Source organism: Ursus americanus, chromosome X (genome assembly GCF_024610735.1).
Source record: "Ursus americanus isolate L20-20 chromosome X, mUrsAme1.1.p, whole genome shotgun sequence".
NCBI lineage: Eukaryota > Metazoa > Chordata > Mammalia > Carnivora > Ursidae > Ursus > Ursus americanus.
Window position 1 is genome coordinate 107888071 of NC_142164.1, and position 21139 is coordinate 107909209.

A 21139-nucleotide genomic window follows, 5' to 3' on the forward strand; every position below is an offset into this window, starting at 1 on the left:
CTTTGGCATTAGTTTTTGGATCCATTGTATGTGGGTTTTTAAGTGTGATAATATGTGCCTTTTCCCCCTAAGGTTTCATCCAGAATAATAAATTACAGAATGATTTTTATTTAAAGAAATAACAGAATAGATTTTCAATTGAATGTTAAGAGAAACAAGATAAAAATGAGATTTGTTTTCTAAAAGGTAGTGAAATATAATGTTCAAGAAGTTTAATTTTAAGCTAGAACTGCTTAAAGATTGCTTTATAAGAGTGTACCATTAAGCATCCACAGGGCTATATATTAAAGTTGGTATTAACTGGAAATATATCCCTTAGGGGCTTGCATTATAATGGAGTATAAAAGGGACAAAATATTAAACAACATAAATGGGTTTATTTAAATCTAATATTATAGAAGTGTTGCTATGTTTTAGACACATCACCTGTGTTCAGGAAACACATTTTATTTTATTTTATTTTTTTAAGATTTTATTTATTTATTTGACAGAGATAGAGACAGCCAGCGAGAGAGGGAACACAAGCAGGGGGAGTGGGAGAGGAAGAAGCAGGCTCATAGCGAAGGAGCCCGATGTGGGGCTCGATCGCATAACGCCGGGATCACGCCCTGAGCCGAAGGCAGGCGCTTAACCGCTTTGCCACCCAGGCGCCCCAGGAAACACATTTTAAAAGCATGAATACTTGCTCAGGAATTGTGTCTGGGGTTTGGAGCATGGTTAGTGTGTGGCTGGGTGGGCAGCACATACATTTGACAGTGTCAGTTGGCTTTTGCAGAACTCTCTAGCTTCTCTAGGACTTGGGGAAAAGTGAAATATTTAAGGAAGCTAGAAGATGCATGTGTTTGTTAAGCATATCAATAATTAGGCTAAATTTTCGTTACTTTATTTCAGATGCTACTTCGAGTGTATTATCCACTTTAAACAAAACAGGTAATATCAAGTTCTTTCTAAATATAATAGCTCGTCTTCTGTGCCTTGCTGGGTTTCTCACTGTGTGGTCAGTCTTCCGGGTTGCTAAAGGTTATCTCCTTGCCTACTTCCTGTGCCTTCAATTGTTGATTTACTGCTCATTTCACTTTGACCTTGTCATTCTGGAGTTATCATATTCCTGAACTTCCAAACTGTTGTGACCATAGCTCTGCATTTAAAATAACATTTAAAAAATTGTAATAGTAATATATCTTAGCTCATAACAAATGGATAATATAGAAAAATAAAATGAAAAAATACAAATCATCTCTAATGTTACTTTTCTAAGACTATTACTGTTAATAATTTGATATATTTCCATTCAGGATCATATATACATATACACTGTGTGTGTGTGTGTGTGTGTATTTTACACAATAGTCGTAGTGTATATAGATTTTTATGTCTTGCCCTTTTGACTTCATATTAAATTATAAGTATTTTCCACTGTTCATTAATATTAATGACTTGATAATATTCCATTGTGTACCGTATGTTGAACATTCTTAAAGCTGTTTCTATTTTTTAATAGAAATTGTTGCAATGAACATCCTTGTGCCAGCATTTTGCATTCATTCCTGATTTCTGTAGGATGCATTCTAAGGATTGGACTTAATGGGTTAGCAGTATGAATATTGTAAGGTCCTTGATATACCTACTGCTCAGTTACTTTCTTGAAAGCTTGTCCCCAGTAACATCCTGTCAGCAGTGATTGAGGATGTCCGTGTCACACTGTACCTTTGCTGAGAGCTGAGACTATATCATATATTACTAGATCTTTCAATTCCATAGGTTTTGTTTTACATTCTTGATTAGTGAGGTTGAACGGTTTTCCCCAAAAGCACTTTTGTTACTAGAACCGGAAGTTCATTTCACAGATGTGTTTTGTTTGCTCTGGGAAAGAAAGTAACAGGGCAAACCAAATAATATATTTAGAAGATTCTTAATGATAATGCAAAATACTGTCAGCCTCTATAATTACCACCAACCATTGCCCATGAGTCAGTCATACATTGAAACGGGAACTCATCAATAACACCTGACACAAATGAGGTTTCAGAAACTGTTGGTATAATGTCATCATTCTTAAGTGCTTCTCCAAGATCTGAGCTTTGTGTTTTCTTCAGAATTTGCCACTCACCCTAGCAGACAGAACTTTGCAAGTCTGTGCCCCAAACGTAGCCTCTTCTAGTTGTCCATCCCTAAAGCAAGGATTTCTGAACCTGGTTCTCCATTATTTGAGAAATGAACCACGGGCTCTGTCCCCAGAGTGTGTTGGGAAGATATTTCTAAGGTTTGCTTCTTCAGAGTGTGTTCGTATTTGCCTGTGGTTTGAACTGTTCTGTCCTGATTCTGCTGTGAGCTTATTGTACAACTGTAATTGAGTGTTTCCAACCTTTTTGAGAATAATTTTATCTACTGACATAATAGCGATAATATTATGTTAGCTCTTAGAGAAAATAGCAGGACACTTTCTTGATTATAGAGCATGCGGTATTTTAGATCTTGTGTTTCCATGAAGTTTTATTCTGAATCACCTTTTCTTTATAACCTGTCATCTGAAGGTCCTGATAGTGACTCAATTCTACATTAATTTGTCCCCTAGCAGCAGCGCGTGGAAACTGCAGTAGGATGATACAAACAGTGGGGTGCGTGGTGGGTGTGAGATAACTGGGTAAACATGGGAATACAAATCCCAGACTCACCCTATTCCAATGATACATGATCTGGGTATGCGATTCCCATTTATTCAGCTGCTGGGATGACCAGTAGTGTCTGAAAGGTGTCAATAGTATGATTTTCTTAGCACTTCACTAAAATGATACTCGTGGCAAATTGTTTTTTAAAAAGCAACAATTCTGCTCTAATATTTAAATTGCTTCTTTGCAGAAAAAACTAAAATCACTATAGTAAAAACCTTCAATGCATCAGGTATGACTTACTATCAATATCCAGACTTTCTTTTTTATAACTAAAGTAAAATGAAACAAATGGCTGGTTTCTATGTTTTCTTTCTCTTTTTTCCTACTTTTCAAAAATGAAATCTGGTCTTAATGAATAGATGTTTGTGCACTGGGTAACTGAAGTTGTGCTAAGTGTTTGGGGCTATATAGTCATGATGAGACACAATGCCCACTCTCAAGAATGTTCTAGTTCGGGGGAGAGACAAGGCAAACAAAGAAATAACTAACATGAACATGTATGCAGATAAAGGCAAATGATTACACAAGTGTTTCTGACATGGTTAAGAAGCATGGGAGATAAAAGGGCTGGTGCTAGTGGTTATCAATGGGATTAAACTTACGAGGGAAAGATTCTTAGAGGAGTCAACCTCAAACTCTTTTGAAATCAAAAAAAGGGATGTACTTTTAAGTACCTGGTGCAAGACTAGGAATACGTGATATGCTTAACAAGGGCTTCTGGTTGATTTAAAGCAGGGGTTGACAAACTGGCCTGCAGGGCAAATATGGCCCACTACCTATTTTTGTAAATAAAGTTTTATTGGAACACTGCCATGCCCATCTGTTTACATGTTATCTATGGCTACTTTTCTTGTACAACGAACAGGAGAGTTGAGTAGTTGTGACAGAGACTGTATGGCCCACAAAGCCTAAAATATTTATTATTTCACCCTTTACAAAATTTTCTCACTCATGACTTAAAGGATGACCTGTGGCCATGTACTTGGGGGAAATTACAGATAACAGCCCTAGCAACGGGAAAGAAAATTCTCAGGGTTAATGAGCAGCAAAAGACACACATCATTGGAAACAAAAGTGCCACTAAAATTTAGAGAAAAATGAGAGATGATGGAATGTAATACTTAGTGAACAGTAGACTGATGGTTGTAGAGAACATTTAAAGCATTACTACCCACCATCTAAAACACGTGTATTTAAGATGAAATCTCTCTTTTGGTGTGGGTAACATTGCTGTGAAACAATATAGAATTCTGCATGTTGGGTAACTTTTGGCACCTAAATTCAGTTTGCTCACAGAATCAAAACTCTTTGTTGAAGCATGATGCCCATTCAGCAAATGTCACCCAGATCATTCTGGCAGAAACCATTTCACATGCGCTAACACAAGTCCTAATTTGAGTTTGTGTCCGAACTTGTTCTCTTAAGAAAAAAAATTAAGCACTCATAAAGTACTATGGAAATAAAATAGCAATTAGGCATTGCATACATAATTCTAAACAAGCCGGACCTAACAAGGACAGCAAAATATTCCTTAATATAACAATCTTTTCCCCTTGGCCCTTTGCTTAAGACATTATCAGCATTTGCCCCTGACATTTATTATAGATTTCTTATACTTCGCCAAAAGGATGAAATTTATGAAGGCGAGATTTTTAGGGGAGTAAACCTTGAGCTCTCTTCAAATCAAAGAAGAGATGTACTTCTCCTTTCACCAAAGGAGCAAGTGTTTTTTAGATGAATATGTGTGAAGTTTTTTGTTCTAACATGGCTTGTTTTATCCCCCATTTGTCTCTCCCACCTTTGTATGCCTGTGTAGTCTGTTTTGCTGGCCGTCACTCCATTTTGCCCTCACTATAACTTTTTATTTACTGGCCACTATCACTAGATTGCACGCTCGTTGAGGGCAGTGTCTGTATCTGGAACCTTCTAAAACCTGTAGAATATGGTAGTTGTTCAGCAAAAAGTTTTTGAATTTTGTGGGTTTTGCCTAGGTGCGATGACATCATGACATTGATGTTATTTCTTAACATATATTTGCATAAGGAAATCAGACCAGCATTAGAGCGTTCATGAATGCTCAGGACAGGAAAGAGCATCTATGAGTAAGGGCTATTGCACTTAAAGTCTCTATGCTCGATTTGCATTCATTCTGTTCTTTTTGTGTTAGACAAGAGAGGGATTAATTGGGAACAGGACAACAAAAATTTTGAGGGAGGAGTAGGGGATTAGACAGTGACATACTAAAGAATAGTAAAGAATCAAGTTCTATAGCTGACCAGCTAAGAAATGAAACCTCTCTCATTCCTTTAGTCTTTGTGGAATTCATCCAGCCAGTTATATCCAACTTACAATATTTTTGGTCCACGTTTGATGCCTAAATCTGTGAATTCTCTTGACAATGTAGGATATAAATGTAGGTGTTGACATGTTTAACCAGCTGGGTTGTTTCCTTTGCAGGAGTCAAACCCCAGAGAAATATCTGCAATTTGTCATCTATTTGCAATGACTCAGGTTAGTTCTTCTGTACATTACACATTAGCAGATAAATGAGCTCCAGAGAGAGAAAAGGTTTGTTTTTCTCCTGTTGAATATGTGATGTGTATCTCTCTGATCTGTCTCTTTTCATATCGCCTGGCTACTAAGAAGTCCCAAATGAAAACAAAAACAAATTTTAGATCTGCCTGAAATTATCTTCCCGTTGCTTAGTGAGATGATGGATTAACTTCCTTAATATGAGAACACGAAGCTCTACACCAAATATTTTTCGCCATAGCTTTAAATCCGTAAGGAATACCCTTAGAGTTGGTCCATGAATATAACTAGTAATGAACTTAACTATCGAAAGCCACTTCTGATATACAGATCCCTCAAGCTTTTCCATAGGATCTTAAGTATTATAGCTTAGACATAGGGTGTCATCTTTTGCTAAAAGTAAAATAAACCGCTCTACTAGAATGTTGAAAACCTCACGTACACCTAGTTTAATTGGATGCTAATTCCAGTAGTGCCCAGAGTGTATTTTGCCATCTTTAACCCAGACCGTCCACTATTTTTTAAATTGAAGATGGAAATCTCTTGAGAACACGCTATTTTTGAAAAGGGAATATTTTTGCTGCCAGAAGGAATGAAACAACCATTTTTCTCACGTTGGTTTGGCTCTCTGGGTTCCCTTCCTTATTAAAACCAATGAAAGCAGATGTGAAAAACATAAAAACATGGTGTGGCAGGTCAGAACTGGATCACAGGAAGAGAGAGGAGGAAGGTAATGAAGTATTTTGTCATTTTAAAGTCTTAAAAAAGAATCCTTATAGGAATGTTTTCCATTTCTTCTGTGCCTTTTGTTCTGTTTCTTTTAATAATTTGTTTTAAAAACATAGGAAACAACTTCAAGTAAAAAAAGTTAAGGTTGAAAGGTATTAGAAAACAAGAAAACTTTGTATTCAAAGAATGGTCCACAAACATATTCTACTTGTGTGAATGTGAGATTTACATATATGAGCATTCTGCTGATAGCATGCGCCAGGTAGAATATAGTAGGCAAATATTATCTGGCTTTGATTAAAGGGAAAAAAGACTTGTTAGATACATTTCACTTTCACATATTGTGTAACTCGTCCTTCTTCTTCTCTCCCTCTTCTCTTACCCTTCTCTTACTGAATTCTCCATAATTTCATTATTTTTACGCTTCATCTGTGTTTTGAACTGGTGACTAATGTCTAGTTTAGTGTTATGTCTACATGATGTTTGATAACTTTGAAAATTGAACATTTAGTTAAAAAAAAAAACAAAAAAAACTATGGTCATCTTGAATAACAGATGCCAGGAAGCTAGTTGCAGTAATGTTTTCCCCAATTAAGTGACTGAATTGACCATTTGTTTTAGTGTCTGGTGAAAACAACCTCATCAGGGAACCAAGTCTTTTGGCACCAGAAATTCCACAGTATCCTGCCAGAAACTAGAAACCTTCATTGCTCGCAGGTTCCAATCTGAGTTCATTAAGGGAAACGGAGGCTGGTGAAAAAACTGGGAGCTGACCAGGCAGTGTTAGGCTGCGGGTCAAAAGCTTCCCTGTTGCTCTTCTACTATTATGCTCCCAGCACATTTATGAAATGCAACGTGCATTCCACAAGACTGAAGGATGAACTTGGAGAACAGACTGGTGAGGGAGAGAAGCTGTGGGTGTCGGCATGTGCACACACGCGTGTGCATGCTAAATACATTTTTAATAGCTAAGGGTTTTTTTCCAAAATGGATAAGTAGTTCTATGCATATATCAAGTATCTTTACTTTTAATAATTGTGTACTGCATTAATTGAGATTTCAGTATCGATATGCAGAAATTGACGTTCTCGTGCTCGCTTCGGCAGCACATATACTAGAAGTTGACGTTCTCAGTAGCAAAGTTGCTAAAATAGATAAATCCTGTTAGTCACTGGGCCAGTGGCTTTGTCGGCCATTTTAAGTGAAAGTGGACCATTGGGTACTTGGCTGTGGGCATCAGTTGTACTTTAGGTTGCTATAAAAGATGAGCTTAAAAGGCATTCAACCCTCTAGTTCAGGAGTTGACAAACTACTGCCCATCGTCTAAATAATGCCTGCCACGTGTTTTTGTAAATAAAGTTTTATTGGAATATAGCCATACCATTCGCGTACATATTGTTTGGCTGCTTTCCTGCTACAAATGCAAATTTGAGTAGTTCTGACAGAACATGTGGTCCACAAAACCTCAAATATCAGATCTGATACCAAAAAATGGCTGACACCTGCTCTAGTTTGTATGACCTCTTTGCCTTCTGCCCAAGAGGCTGGTTTTCTATCTCTGCAGATTATGAAGTGCACACAGTGTACTTCTGTTAAGCAGTGTCTATTTTCTTTTTTTCTGATCGAGTCGGAGCCCCTCCAAGTGTATACCCTGTAGGAAACAGGTTGACTGAAATTGAGTTCTGTATTTCCTGAAGTGAGCATTTTAAGAACAGAGTTTTCTGGCATTTCTGAGATGAAAGCCACAATGAGTTGTTCAACTGAAGAAAGGATTCTCCCTGCATACTAGTCAGGTTTCAAAAGCAAAATCTTAACTTTGTTCCTAGGGGAGAGATTGCACTTGGTAGCTATATTAAAAAAAACAAAAACAAAAACAAAAACAAATGGCCAGGAATAAATAGACTCTCATAAGGCTGCTTAATTTCTGAGAAACACTTTTTCTCTCCCTCCTTTATGTATGTAACTGCAACTAGAAAATCCAAAAAGTTTTTTTTTAAAGATTTTATTTTATTCATTTGAGAGAGAGAAACAGAGAGAGCATGAGCACAAGCTGGGGCAGAGGGAGAGGGAGAAGCAGGCTTCCCGCCGAACAGGGAGCCCAATGCGGGGCTCAATCCCAGGACCCTGGGATCATGACCTGAGCCGAAGACAGGCGCTTAACTGACTGAGCCATTCAGGCATCCCCCAAAAAGATTTTTAATGTTAGAGCTGGTTCCCCAAGTTAGCATCTTCATGAGAAACAAAGCTCTGATGAGCAGCATGTAGTATTAAAATTTCTTGACAAGGAGGCAAGTTTTTTCTCTTTCCACATTTCCACACAGAGTTTATGGTTCGCATTTTCTGAAAGTTGTATTGATGGTCATTGAGTACCGTTCTAATAGAAAAGACAGTAAATGTGAGTAATTGCAAAGAATTTGATGAAACCATTTATTTTATTAATTTGATTGTTCACTATTAATCTGATAATCTTTTCTTGTGTTGTATTAATCCTTAAGTTCTAAGGATGCAAGTCTCAAATTTTGTTTTGCAAATTTATTTTTAGCATTTTTTAGAGGTGAGATAATGTTTCCATATGAAGAAAGCAATGTTACCCAGGTAGGTTTTAAAGATTTTTTTTTATTGCAGTCTTAGAAGAAAGCAAGTGCTTGTGCATTTAAAGATTTGTTTAAGGTTCAGATTATTCATGGTATTTGGCATATTTGCTTTTATGACCAAATTTAAATAAAATATCTGTTGTTGAAGTACTAGCTTTGTCAAGAAGGTTTGCCTTCATAATAATCATGGTACTTTGTTAATAAGCATATTTCAGTTTTCACTAAGCTTGCCTGCTAAATGTTTATATGATGGAATCCTATGGTTAAAATTTTTTTTTAAAGATTTTATTTATTTATTCGACAGAGAAAGAGACAGCCAGCGAGAGAGGGAACACAAGCAGGGGGAGTGGGAGAGGAAGAAGCAGGCTCATAGCGGAGGAGCCTGATGTGGGGCTCGATCCCAGAACTCCGGGATCACGCCCTGAGCCGAAGGCAGACGCTCAACCACTGTGCCACCCAGGCGCCCTGCTTTAAAAATTTTTAAATTATATTAGAAACTTGTAGCAATAAGAAATATCTTGAATCTAACAATAGTCTTATGAATGTGATCCTGTTCCGCCCCATGGGGTTTTCAGATGCAGTAGTCTCACACTTCCCATGACTTATATTGGTTCAGAGGATCCCAGCTAAATGTGGTTTGTTCATTCACTATTTCCTGAGCACCTACTATGTGCCTGGCGAAGAGCGAGGTGCTAGAAATGCAGTGAAGTCTGCTACCAAGTTCCCTCTTTACACTGGGATCTTTGCTTAAGTCTGGGACCTTTCACGTGGAGAGCTTTAATTGTATTCTTTTGGGGGAACCCTTGGAATAATGGAATTAACTAGCACATTAGACTTGCTGATTCAGAGTATTTTTGAAAGGAAATATAAAGACCAAAACTAGCTCAGTCAATATGGATTTGATCGTTGGCTGGGTAATACTCCATGCCTTCAGTCTTTGGGCTGTAGTTCTTTGGGTGGCCAATGAAACTGAAGACCAACTTCTTGTTAGAGAGTGTAAAAAACCACACAGTATTTGTTATATTCTTAATGATTTTGTGCTCCTAACAGAACCAAAATACGGCTAATGGCACCTTATCTGGAGTCCTGTCTCTAAGGGAATCGAAGTGAGTAATCTGCTGCTTGATGTAAAAGTTAAGACATCAACTATGGAAAGATACTTGTTGAGCTATCTTTACTTTTGGAAACTGAGAATAGGAAATAGACCCAAAGCTTATAAAGAATTGGTTCTTGAGTTCTTAGCAAATAGACCCGTCAACTAATAGCCCCATGAGGCTGTTCTCTTTGATGCTCTGTAGCTATGTAAGGGGTCAATTTGAATTGGTATTTGAGCTTTAATATGATTTGGTAGCCAGAAAGGTTGGAAGAGAGTTCAAGGTGGGATGCCATGTATTCCGTTCGTTCATGCTTTCATGAAGAGTCAGTCATTCAAAAGTCAGAGAGAGGTCTTCGTGAAGTAGGTACCAGCTTCCAGGGACAAGCACAGACAATGAGAAATGCATTACAAAAAATAGATGCTCCCAGTCAGACACAAGGTCAAAATGTCAGTCTAGGCCCACAGACAGTCTTACCTGAGTGTCCCTGGGAGGGGAAATGTCAGGTCTTCTTCACCCTCAGGCCGGGAAACAGCATGGGAGATAAAATCCATCTACTCTCAACCTGGCTACTACCCCTCAAAGGAGATTTTCATCAGCTTTTGAACCAAATCCAAAAGCTCCAGCGAGTATCTGTGATGACATTGAAGAAAAAAAAACCTTTCCTAGGTCAAAACAAAACAAAACAAAACAAAAGAAAACTCCTCTTAAGGGTCATTCTTTCAATTAGCATTTTGACCTCCCACTGAGTCAGCACTGCCATAGATGGAGGGGAATCTTCTAGGGGAATCTTCGGATTCCTCCTGGGGGCTATCACACATCTCTAGGGCTCCCTGGAGTGTGTAGCGCAAACAGTTAAACTAGTGAGAACTGGGATGGACAGGAGTGGTATTTCTGTCCTTGAGGCCTATTTTTTGAACTCCTGATAAAAATGTAGCTTTCCTAGCTATTCAAAGTATATGTGTGAAATAAAAAGCAGAAGATATCAATGTCCTAGAAGTATCTTAAACTTTAGATGGGAAACAATATTGATAAGATACATTTTTAAATTTTTTTACATTTTTAAAAAAGATTTTATTTATTTGAGAGACAGAGAGCCCGAGAGGGAGGAAATCAGAGGGAGAAGCCGACTCCCTGATGAGCAGGGAGCCCGATGCAGGGCTCGATCCTGGGACTCCAGGATCATGACCTGAGCCAAAGGCAGACACTTAACTTGAGCCACCCAGTGCCCCAAGATAAAATTTTTTAAACTCACAAATTTATAAACAGAAAACAAATTCATATGCTTGTAGTTCATCTTAATTACTAGACTTGAAATATAGAGGAGTTCATTTAAAGCCACGAAGCATTTGTTGAGCACCTTAATATGTGTTTGGCCTTGGGGATAAACCCAACTCTCAGGAAGGAAAACTGGTTCTAGAACAATGGTTCTCTACCCTGGCTGCATGTTAAAATCACCTGGGGAGCTTTTAAAAATCCTGATGTCCAGGCACACTCTATAACAATTAGATCAGTATTTGGGCCTGGGACACAGACGTTGGTATTTTTGAATGCCCCCCAGGTGGTTCCATCATGAGGCCAATTTCTAGAACCAGTAGTCCAGGGTCTGGTAGCATAGACCTAGGATGCAAACAAATAACAATACAGTACAATCCCTACAATGAATGTGATGTATCCAGGGCACCAAAGATGTTCTACATATCTAAATATAGAGCAGGCAGAGTGGTTGGACTTGAACCCAGGGGCCAGGGAGACCCCCGGAAAGGTAGCCTCTGAGCACAGTTGAGGAGGAGCGGCTTCTGCCAGCTAGAAAAGCTAGCTGACTGCTTAGTGTTGCCATAGTCCTTCTCTTCTTTCCTCCAGACCTTCCCTGGAACCACCTAGAATTATTGCCCATTCCGTGGAGCTGGGTTTCTCAGCCTCCGCACTATTGACATTTTGGACCTGATAGTTCTCTATTATGCTGGGCTGTGTTTACACTGTAGCATGTGTAACAGATCCCTGATCTCTATCCACTAGATGCCAGTAACACCCAGCCCCCAATTGTGACAATCAAAAACATCTCCAGATATTGCCCAATGTCCCTTGGGGGGTAGAGTCCATCCCCTCCCACCCCAGTTGAGAACAACTGCCTTAGAGTGAATTCTTCTCCTCCTCCTCCTTCTCTTCCTCCTCCTCCTTCCCCTTCTCCTCTTCCTCCTCCTCCTCCTCCTCCCTCTCCTTCTCCTCCTCCTCTTCCTCCTCCCCCCCCCTTCTCCTCCTTCTTCTTCTCCTCCTTCTTTTTTAAAGATTTTATTTATTTGAGAGACAGGGGCAGAGGGAGAAAGAAGCAGTCTCCCCACTGAACAGGGAGCCTGACAGAGCCTATCCCAGGACCCCCCGATCATGACCCTAGCTGAAAGGCAGATGCTTAACCGACTGAGCCACGCAGGTGCCCCTAGAGTGAATTCTTTAACTAGATTTCTTTTATCCTAACTTCCCATGAAGCTCTTCCACACTGAAGAAATAAAAGTGTTGTTTGAGTGGGGTTGGAGGAGAGGAGTGAGGGAAATCCTGGAAGAGAAGTGGTGAGGAGGGGAAGGGGGGCTGGAGAGTGCTAGAGGGCAGGTGGGATCAGGTGGAGAGGGAGTGAGGAAGAAATCAGGGGTGCGGGGCCCCATGGTGAGTGGTGGGCCCCTCTCAGAAATTTTGCCTCGGGCCATCTCTTCTTTAGGCCCTCTGCCAGGAGAAGCTGTCTGGGAACCCAGGAGCCTAATGAATGACAAGAGTGTTCAACCATAATTTATATCTGGCTGTTGGCTAGAACTGATACACTTCTGTCTGGTTAGTTTCCCTTGTCATATAAATAATTTATTTTTCTCACATAGGAATCTCTTAGTATACCCAGTGTTTCTTCAAAGTGAACACTGGAAGCAATAAATACCACAGGCTTAATTTAATTGCTAAAAAACTAACTTGTTTTGAATTTAATATCACCAGTGATCTCCTTCATGTCAATTTCTCTCGTTTTTTTAACAGACGATCAGAGCTAAACAAAACCCTGCAAACCTTAAGTGAGGTAATCATAGTACATCCTATACCTTGTTTATAATTACTGTTTCTTTTTGGGGGGAAAGCATGGAGTTCTGCGTTCCTGAGGAGAAATGTATTCGAACTTCCCCAAATCTGTCATATGAAAGATTGACTAGCCTAGTTCCATTACTCCAGAAATCAGAACTGCATGGATCCAGAGTCAGAACTGGAAATCACAGTGGATGGCTGTTACAAGGGGATAGATTTTCCTTCATGAAAACCAAAAGTTTCTTAAAATGAGGGCTCCAGAATGAGCTCCCTTGTGTGGTAGTGAGTTCTTGACAGTAGCAGGATGCAAGCAGAGCCTGTTTGCCCTGAGTAGCTTTGATGATACGTCAGGAATCTGATAGCAATGTGAATTGAATGATCCCTAGGGGTTATTGTGACTCTAAGATTCTGTGGTGCTGTGGTAAGTCCTGGGTTGTTTTGTCTGACATTCTCAACTGTCATATATAATCTGTTTGTTTGTTTCAGACTTATTTTATAGTGTGTGCTACAGCAGAGGCCCAAAGGTCAGTCACTTTTAATACTTTTATCCATATTATTTCTCTACTCATGAAAAATAAAGTATTGAGGGGTATTAGGTTGTAAATTCAAATGTGTTCCTCTAAAATAAATACATATTCCTGCCATTGTGGATACACATTTTTATTCTCTGAAACACTCATCACTCTGTTACATCCATCTTCCCATTTCTTTATGAATCACAGAGGGATGGTTGGGACTGAGCCATTTGCCTCTGGTGCGGTGATGCGAGGGACTAGCAGTGTCCTTAGCCCCGAGGACCACCAGTATAACCAAGAAATGGCTCCCAGCGGTCCAGTCTAGTGAAGGCCAGACAGAGAAGAAGGAATATAATACAGTGCTTGGGAGAAGAAGGAGAGGGGGGAAGAAAAGATTGGAAAGAAAGAGAAAAGAAGATAAGAAGTGTGCAGGGATGAGTCAGAGATTGCCCGACAATTATTTGAGGTTGCGCAGATGATCATGTTAAATTGTATCCATCAGCTGTCTTGGCTGCAGAAGCTAATGGCTTACATAGGTCAGTAATCTCGCCACCTGAATCCTGAGCATTCTGTGAGAGTACAAGTCCTCAAAAATGACAGTTTCTGCTCGTCAAGCTATTCACTGGTGCAAATAATGGCAATTCTTCATGAAATCGTAGATTGAATCCCTGTCCACTATATATATTTAGTTCATTTCACTTATCCCTTTGGGTTGTTTGCAACATTAATATTTTTTCATGTAAATCAAGACTAAAGTAAAAAAAAATGTCTTAAATTGCTAGTTATCTGATAATCTAGATTGAATTGCCAGAGAGGTTTTGGATTTAAGAGACCTCGATGTTCTTCCAGTATGTGACAGGGCTCCCATGATGGAAATTCAAATGCCTACAGATACCAGGCAAGTAGCCAGCTGGGGGTAAGACTCTGGATGTTAAGATGCTTGTCTTTGCAAACAAGTTGCACCCCAGCCAGTTCATAGTTCCCGCAGGCAAAATGAATCAGCAGTTGTGTGTGGTCACAAGGTCTCTGGTTTGCAACCTCGCCGACTGTCAACCTCTATCACTGTCTCATCGTCAAAAGTCGTGGGTGTTCACAGGCTTATTGCGCTGTCATTCCAAGTTCACAGTATCAGTGTCTCCTTTCCTCACTCCCAAGTTTGAAAAAGCATTTACAAATATGTAGGCAGGTTTCCAGTTTAATAACATTCTGATTATATATATTTCTCTTTACAGCACATTAAATTGTACATTCACAATAAAAATGAATAAAACGATGAACATATGTGCTGTAATGGTTGCTTTGAAAAAAGTAAAGATTCAACCGATGGGTAAGTTGTCTCTCTCTTTATTGCTGTGTTCTTTTGCACATGACTTTGATGTGTTCTTTTTAAAACTGAAAATAAAATCAATAAATTTAAGTATGTTATAGCTTTCTGTTTTGACTCTTGGACAGTTTTTAGAAAGCTCTAAAAGGTGATTTTTTTTTCCCCCGCTGCTTTCTCAATAAAGTTCCAGTATACTGTATTTGAAAACAAGATAGGAAAAAACCCTACTGAGAGAGGGGGACTACTATTTGGAGTGTTAGATCCATTGCTGCTGGATGTATTTCCTTCAGAATTCTAGGGAGCTGCTGAAGAGCAATTGATATAGCGTGCATATAACCTCCCCCAAATTATTCACTCAGTAGATACTTCTGAGCATATTATGTATGTATGATTGTCAGTATAATAGTATCCAGTTGTATTTTATCACGTGTTTTAGATACATGCTCTTTAAAATGCAGCCAGTGTAGGAACCGTAATACTTGATGCATCTGAGCTTCTGCCTTGCCTTATTCTTGACCATGTATTCTCTTCTTTCTTTTCTCTCGTCTCCAGAGCAGTGCTGCTGTTCTGTCGGGATCCCGTGCCCTTCCTCCCCGGAAGAGTTAGGAAAACTGCAGTGGTATGTAGCAAACATGTTGACCTTTTCCCTAAAAGTAATAATGATAATGATAATAATAATAATATTTAATCGCCATGATGGCTAAGGAATTTTGGGATTTTGACAGTGAAGAAGGGCTTTCAATTTTAGGGGAAATATGGTTTTCTCTTGTATCAAGTTTCCATTTGGACCGTTGCCTTGAAATAATGGTTTGCAATCTTGGCTACACATTAAAATCACCTCGGGAGTATTGCAAATATAAATATTCTGGCCACCCCCCCCAGCCTCACCAACTGAATGCCATCATATTTTTAAATTTTTCTAGTGTGGTAGTTGAGAAAATGTATCTCAGTGGTATTTTAATTTGCACTTCTCTTATGAGGACTGTTTGAACATTTTTCATGTATTTGGGGGTCATTTTTATATCTTTCTTGTTAATTGTACATTCATGTTCTTCCCACTTTTTCTGTTGGATATCTAATCAGTTGGGTTTTTTTCTTTAAGATTTTATTTATTTATTAGACAGAGAAGCGCGCGCGCACACACACAAGTGGGCAGAGCGGCAGGCAGAGGAAGGGAGAGGGAGAAGCAGGCTTCCCGTGGAGCAGGGAGCCCGATGCGGGGCTTGATCCCAGGACTCTGGGATCATGACCTGAGCCAAAGGCAGAAACTTAACCGACTGAGTCACCCAGGTGCCCCAATCAGTTTTTTTTTTTTTTAAAGATTTTATTTATTTGAGAGAGACAGAGAGAGAGCAGGGGGAGGAGCAGAGGGCGAGGCAGAGAGAGACTCTCCAGCAGACTCCCCGCTGGGCACAGAGCCCAATACAGGGCTCCATCTCACCACCCTGGGATCCTGACCTGAGCCGAAATCAAGAGTTGAATGCTTAACTGACTGCACCACCCAGGCACCCCTGTTTATCTGATCAGTTTTTAAGAGTCTTTATATAGTGGGGATATTAACTCTCTGTGGTATATATGTTGCAAATATTTTCTCCTAGTTTGTCAGTTATCTTTTGACTTCATGTTTTTGTCACGCAAATTAAATTTTTAAAAAATGTAGTTAAGGGGCACCTGGGTGGCTTAGTCGGTTTAGCGTCTGCCTTCGCTCAGGTCATGATCTTGGGATCCTGGGATCCAGCCCCACGCCGGGCTCCCTGACCAGTGGGAAGTCTGCCTCTCCCTCTGCCCACCCCTCATGCATGAGCATGCGTGTGCACACACACGCTCTCTCGCTCAGATAAATAAATAAAACCTTTTTTAAAAATGTAGTTAAATTTGCCAGTCTTTTCTTTATTGCCTGTGGATTTGAAGCCTTAGTTAGAAAGCCTTTTCCTATGCCTAGGTATTATAAGGGAATTCACCCTTGAGTTTTTCTGGTATTTATATGGTTTCTTTCTCTCTTTTTTTAAATATTAAATCCACTTGGAATTTATTCTTGTGTGTGAGGTGAGGTATGGATCTAATTTAATCTTTTCCAAAATGTCTAGCCAGGGGCTGTGTATCATTTATTGAAAAGTCTGTCTTTTCCTGGGGCACCTGGGTGGCTCAATTGTTAAGTGTCTGCCTTTGGCTCAGGTCATGTTCCCGGGGTCCTGGGATTGAGCTCCCTGCTCGGCGGGAAGCCTACTTCTCCTTCTCGCACTCCCCTTGCTTGTGTTTCCTCTCTTCGCTGTCTCTCTCTGTCAAATAAATAAATAAAACCTTAAAAAAAAAAGTCTGTCTTTTCCTCAGTGATTTGAGATGCCATCTTTGGAATGTGTTAAATGTTGATAGCTGTTTGGTCCCAGTTCCAGACTTTAGATGTTAACATTGAGGGAAGCTGAGTGCGGGGTATAGGGAACTCTGTATTATTTTTCCAGGGTTTCTGTAAGCCTAAAATTAATTCAAAAATCCTGATTTCCAGTCTTCTACCCTCAGCAATTCTGATTTAATTGGTCTGGAACATAGCCTAGGCATTAAGGGTTTTAAAAGCCCTCTTGGTGATTTTAATGTGCAACCAATGTTGAGAATGACTGCCTCAAACTCACCACCACAATGGAGGGAAGCTGGGAGGCAGATGACCCCAAAGTCATGGATGATGTGATCACAGGTGTATACAAATATAACATAGAAAAAACTAGGAAGTGAATGAATGAAAATACTCACAGGGGTTCCCAGTGATTGGCCTGCCTACTGTCATCATAGGTGATATTTTGATTACTATTCCTTTTTTTTTTTGCAGCATTTTCTATACTTTATTATGATCAGATAAAATTTGTATTTGAACAAAAGGACATATATTTGTCAATGTAGAGCTTCTCATATAGGAACAAAAGGGTAACTGTAGCCTGTCTGCCCTGTGTGGGCCATATTTCTGGGATATATTAAAACATTGGACCTTGAGGAATTGCTAAAGGACTTTAGTTTGGGATTTATAGCATATTCTGTAATAAAAAGTAAAGAATATTTAAGTTTTAAGCTTAACATGCCCCATTAAGCTGGAGGGTTGAGGCCCATTTGAGAGATGGAATTTCTAGAAGTACCAGGATCAGATGAAGAGATCATAGCTCTTTTGAGGCAGCCCCACAGACCTCTGGCTGCCCATTCAAAGAGCTGTTAGGATGAAGTAGCAGGACACAGAAAAGCGGGTAGAATATTAGCTCATTGTCTGGCTAGAGCTCTGTCATCAGCTCGCTGTGTATCCGAATGTTGCTTCTTTATCAATAGAAATAAGTCTCCGGTTCCTCCTCTGTAAAATGAGGAAGTGAGCCCCATCAGCACTTCTCCAAGGTTACTGTGCATGTCAGTCACAGAGGATCTTGTTAAAATTCTGACCCAGTAGGTCTGGGAAAGACCTGAGATTCTGCATTCCTAACAAGTTACTGGGTGAAGCCAGTGCGGCTGGTTCATGGACCTCACTTTAGGTAGTGGGGTCTAGTCCATAGAGCAGTGGTTCTCAACCCTGGGTGCATGTTGGAATCATCTGGGGAGGTTTAAAAATGCCAGTGCCTGCCTCCCACCCTCAGAAATGTTGATGTCATTGGTCTGGGGAGCAGCCCAGGCTTCTGGATTTTTCAGGATTCTTGGGTGGGGTGATTCTTCTTCTTCTTCTTCTTCTTCTTCTTCTTCTTCTTCTTCTTCTTCTTCTATTTAAGATTTTATTTGAGAGAGAGTGAGAACATGAGCAGAGTGGGGGCAGGGAGGGGCAGAAGCAGACTCCCTGCTGAACGCAGAGCCTGACGTAGGACTTGATCTCACAGCCCTGAGATCATGACCCAAGCCAAAGGCATACACTTAACTGAGCCCCCCAGGTGCCCTATTTTTTATTTTTTAAAAAGATTTTGTTTATTTATTTGAGAGTGAGAGCACGAGCAGGGGGGAGGGGTAGAGGGAGAGGGAGAAGCAGACTCCCCTCTGAGTGGGGAGCTTGTCATGGGGCTCGATCCCAGGATCCCAAGATCACGACCTGAGCCAAAGGCAGACCCTAAACTGACTGAGCCACCCAGACGTCCGCTTCAGGCCCTTCTAAAACCTACTGACTTGTCAAAGTGGCTTTCTGGGGTGCTGGAAATACTCTATTTTGATCTGGGTGGTGATGATATAGGTGTATACAAGTATCAAAATTCCTCAAGCTCTAAATGTAAGATTAGTACAGTCTACCGTATGGAGGCCGCACCTCAGTGAAGAAGACTAGTAGGACAAATATGGACGCCTGCGCCCACCCCAGAGATTCCAGTTGAGTGGCTTTGGGATGGGAGCCCTGCACCGGAGCTGAAGCGCTCGGAGGGTTCTGATATATAGTTGGCCTTGCCCACCACTGTTCTGCCTCTCCCGGTGGGCCTCTCCCAACGGATGGAGGGCTCCGTGTGGCAGAAGTGCCCAGAGCATTAGAGAGAGGGTAGCCTCTTCACGGCGGAGCCCAGTGAATGGGAGCCTTCATGCTGGGGGATTTGGTGGCTGCAGACCCCCAGATGTAAGAAGGAGATTTAATTTATACTTTGCAAAGCACCTTTGCGGTGACTTGGCCTGAGGCGTTGCTGCAGCATACAGTTCAGAGAACTGAGTCTCCGAGAACGGGGGTGGATTGCCTAGAAGACTAATGAGAGCAGGAGCCTCAGCCATGGCTTCTCGACTCATCAGTTTTCTGACTGTCTGGTGCCCCTTCGTCCACACTGCCACCCTGAACCTCAGGCCGTGTAGAGAGGCCTCTGGCGGGTGTCTGGCCAGACTAGACTGAGCCAGCATTTCTTTTTTGTGGGTATGACCCGCCTCGGGTTCCTCAACCTAATATACTTGCCTCCTCTCACCCAAGAGAAGCTCTAAAGACATATTATAGTTGGTGCTCTTAAGTCACCATCTAAAACTGGATCCATCAGAGGCTTCTCTAGGTAATAGTTTGTTGCCCCCTCTGGTTGCTCTTCCCCCTCACCCCAAGACTGGTAGATCTTGATAGCAGGTGAGTTCCTCTCAATCTTCCATGCCGTGAAAATATATGGGCCGGGGGGCCTCACCCCTGCACCAAGACCAACTGAAACAGATGCTGAGGAGTAGGCCACAGAAATCTCTCTATATTTTTTAAAAGTCCTCTGGGTTTTCTCATGCACGGCCTAGGTTGAGAACCACCGGGCTAAAGCAACACTGAGGTCGTAGCTGATTTACAAGCTGGGAACCCCTATGGCCCCAGCTTAATTTGTTTTTTCATTCAATAAACATTTCCTGGTCACTTACAATGTGCCACTTAGCATCGTGCTGTGCTATAGTGGTATAAAATTGATTCAGACAGATTCCTATGTTCATCAGTTTCAGAAAAATTTATGTATTATTAATTTCAGTTCAAGATTTTCTTGAAACAAAATTCAGTAAGTCAAAGAAAAAAAAGGCAGTGTTATTTACCTATCCCAGCCAATATCACACTGCATGTGAGTGAGCTAAATTTGAGGTTTCATGGAAAGGAAAGGCTTACTTGTAACTCACTAAGACCAGTATGAGAATATGCTGAAAAAAAATTCCCTTATCCAAATCAATAATAATGATTTTTGCACATTTTTCTAATGCGGATCAATACACAGAAGATTGTAAATGTAGTTGACAGAATTATTTACTTTGCAAAAACTACGGGAAAAATCTGAAGAACATTTTATGGTCATTGGTAAATTTAGAGCTGCCTTTCAATTTTTGCCATAGCCCCATGTTAATACTGAGTTGACATAAAAGTTTGTGAATCCATTATGGACAGATATAGTTTTGAAATGGATATACTTTAGCTTCAAAGTAAAATCAATTGTTCTAAAAATGATGAACCAGTTTTGTTAATGTAGATTCGAATATTCAAAGAAGATGATATTTTGGTATCCAAGTTTTAAGAAAATTTTTTAAAAAAAAATTTTATTTATTTGATTGAAGGAGAGAGAGAGAGAAAGAGCACAAGCAGGGGGAGCAGCAGAGGCAGAGGGAGAAGCAGGCTCCTTGCTGAGCAGGGAGCCCGATAAGGGGCTCAATCCCAGGACCCTGGGATCAGGACCTGAGCTGAAGGCAGGTGCTTCACCCACTGAGCCACCCAGGCACCCAATTTTTAGAAAACTTTACAGTACATTAGGAACAGTTTGGGCATGTGATTCTACTTTTTTTGAGAATACATTTTGTAAAATCTAAAAAAAAAATAAGACGGATTCCTAATATATGAAAACCAACTAGGTGGGTAACAGCATGTAACAGCTCCCCCTTCCCCCAAAAGCACATAGAAGTGTTACAGGATCTCTTCAACTGAGTGATAAGTGATAAAGCACAAGAGCCTGAGAGCAGTGGTGAGTGAGTGACCCAGAACTGGTAATTTATCAAAGAGTGTCCCTTCTGGCTAATTCCTCTCCCAGGGAGGAAGTGGTGGAAGTGGGCAGGGGGCCAGTGGCAAGGGCACAGAAGGTGTGCAGGGGCAGAGGCTGGGAGTGGCAGGTCCCTGATGAAGCCAAGTTACCTTGGTGGTGTTGGATGGTTGCTAGAGGAAATCAGCCTCTCTGTAACTCCTTCGTGTCTCACGTACATC

General features: G+C 40.5%; 1 protein-coding gene across 4 annotated transcripts in view; it reads left to right on the forward strand.

Annotated features, from left to right (window-relative positions):
* The window catches only part of ADGRG2 (adhesion G protein-coupled receptor G2), a 126501-nt gene that overhangs the window by 82341 nt on the left and 23021 nt on the right, over positions 1–21139 (forward strand). For 2 of the 4 annotated variants that reach the window (XM_087859387.1, XM_045804052.2), the window contains exons 7-15: positions 892–930; positions 2860–2901; positions 5130–5183; positions 8476–8528; positions 9578–9633; positions 12640–12679; positions 13168–13205; positions 14429–14523; positions 15073–15139. In XM_087859387.1, coding sequence (XP_087715513.1) covers positions 892–930; positions 2860–2901; positions 5130–5183; positions 8476–8528; positions 9578–9633; positions 12640–12679; positions 13168–13205; positions 14429–14523; positions 15073–15139 — 484 coding nt within the window. The remainder of the gene's footprint in view (positions 1–891; positions 931–2859; positions 2902–5129; positions 5184–8475; positions 8529–9577; positions 9634–12639; positions 12680–13167; positions 13206–14428; positions 14524–15072; positions 15140–21139) is intronic. The other 2 variants (XM_087859388.1, XM_087859389.1) reach the window with 1 other exon arrangement.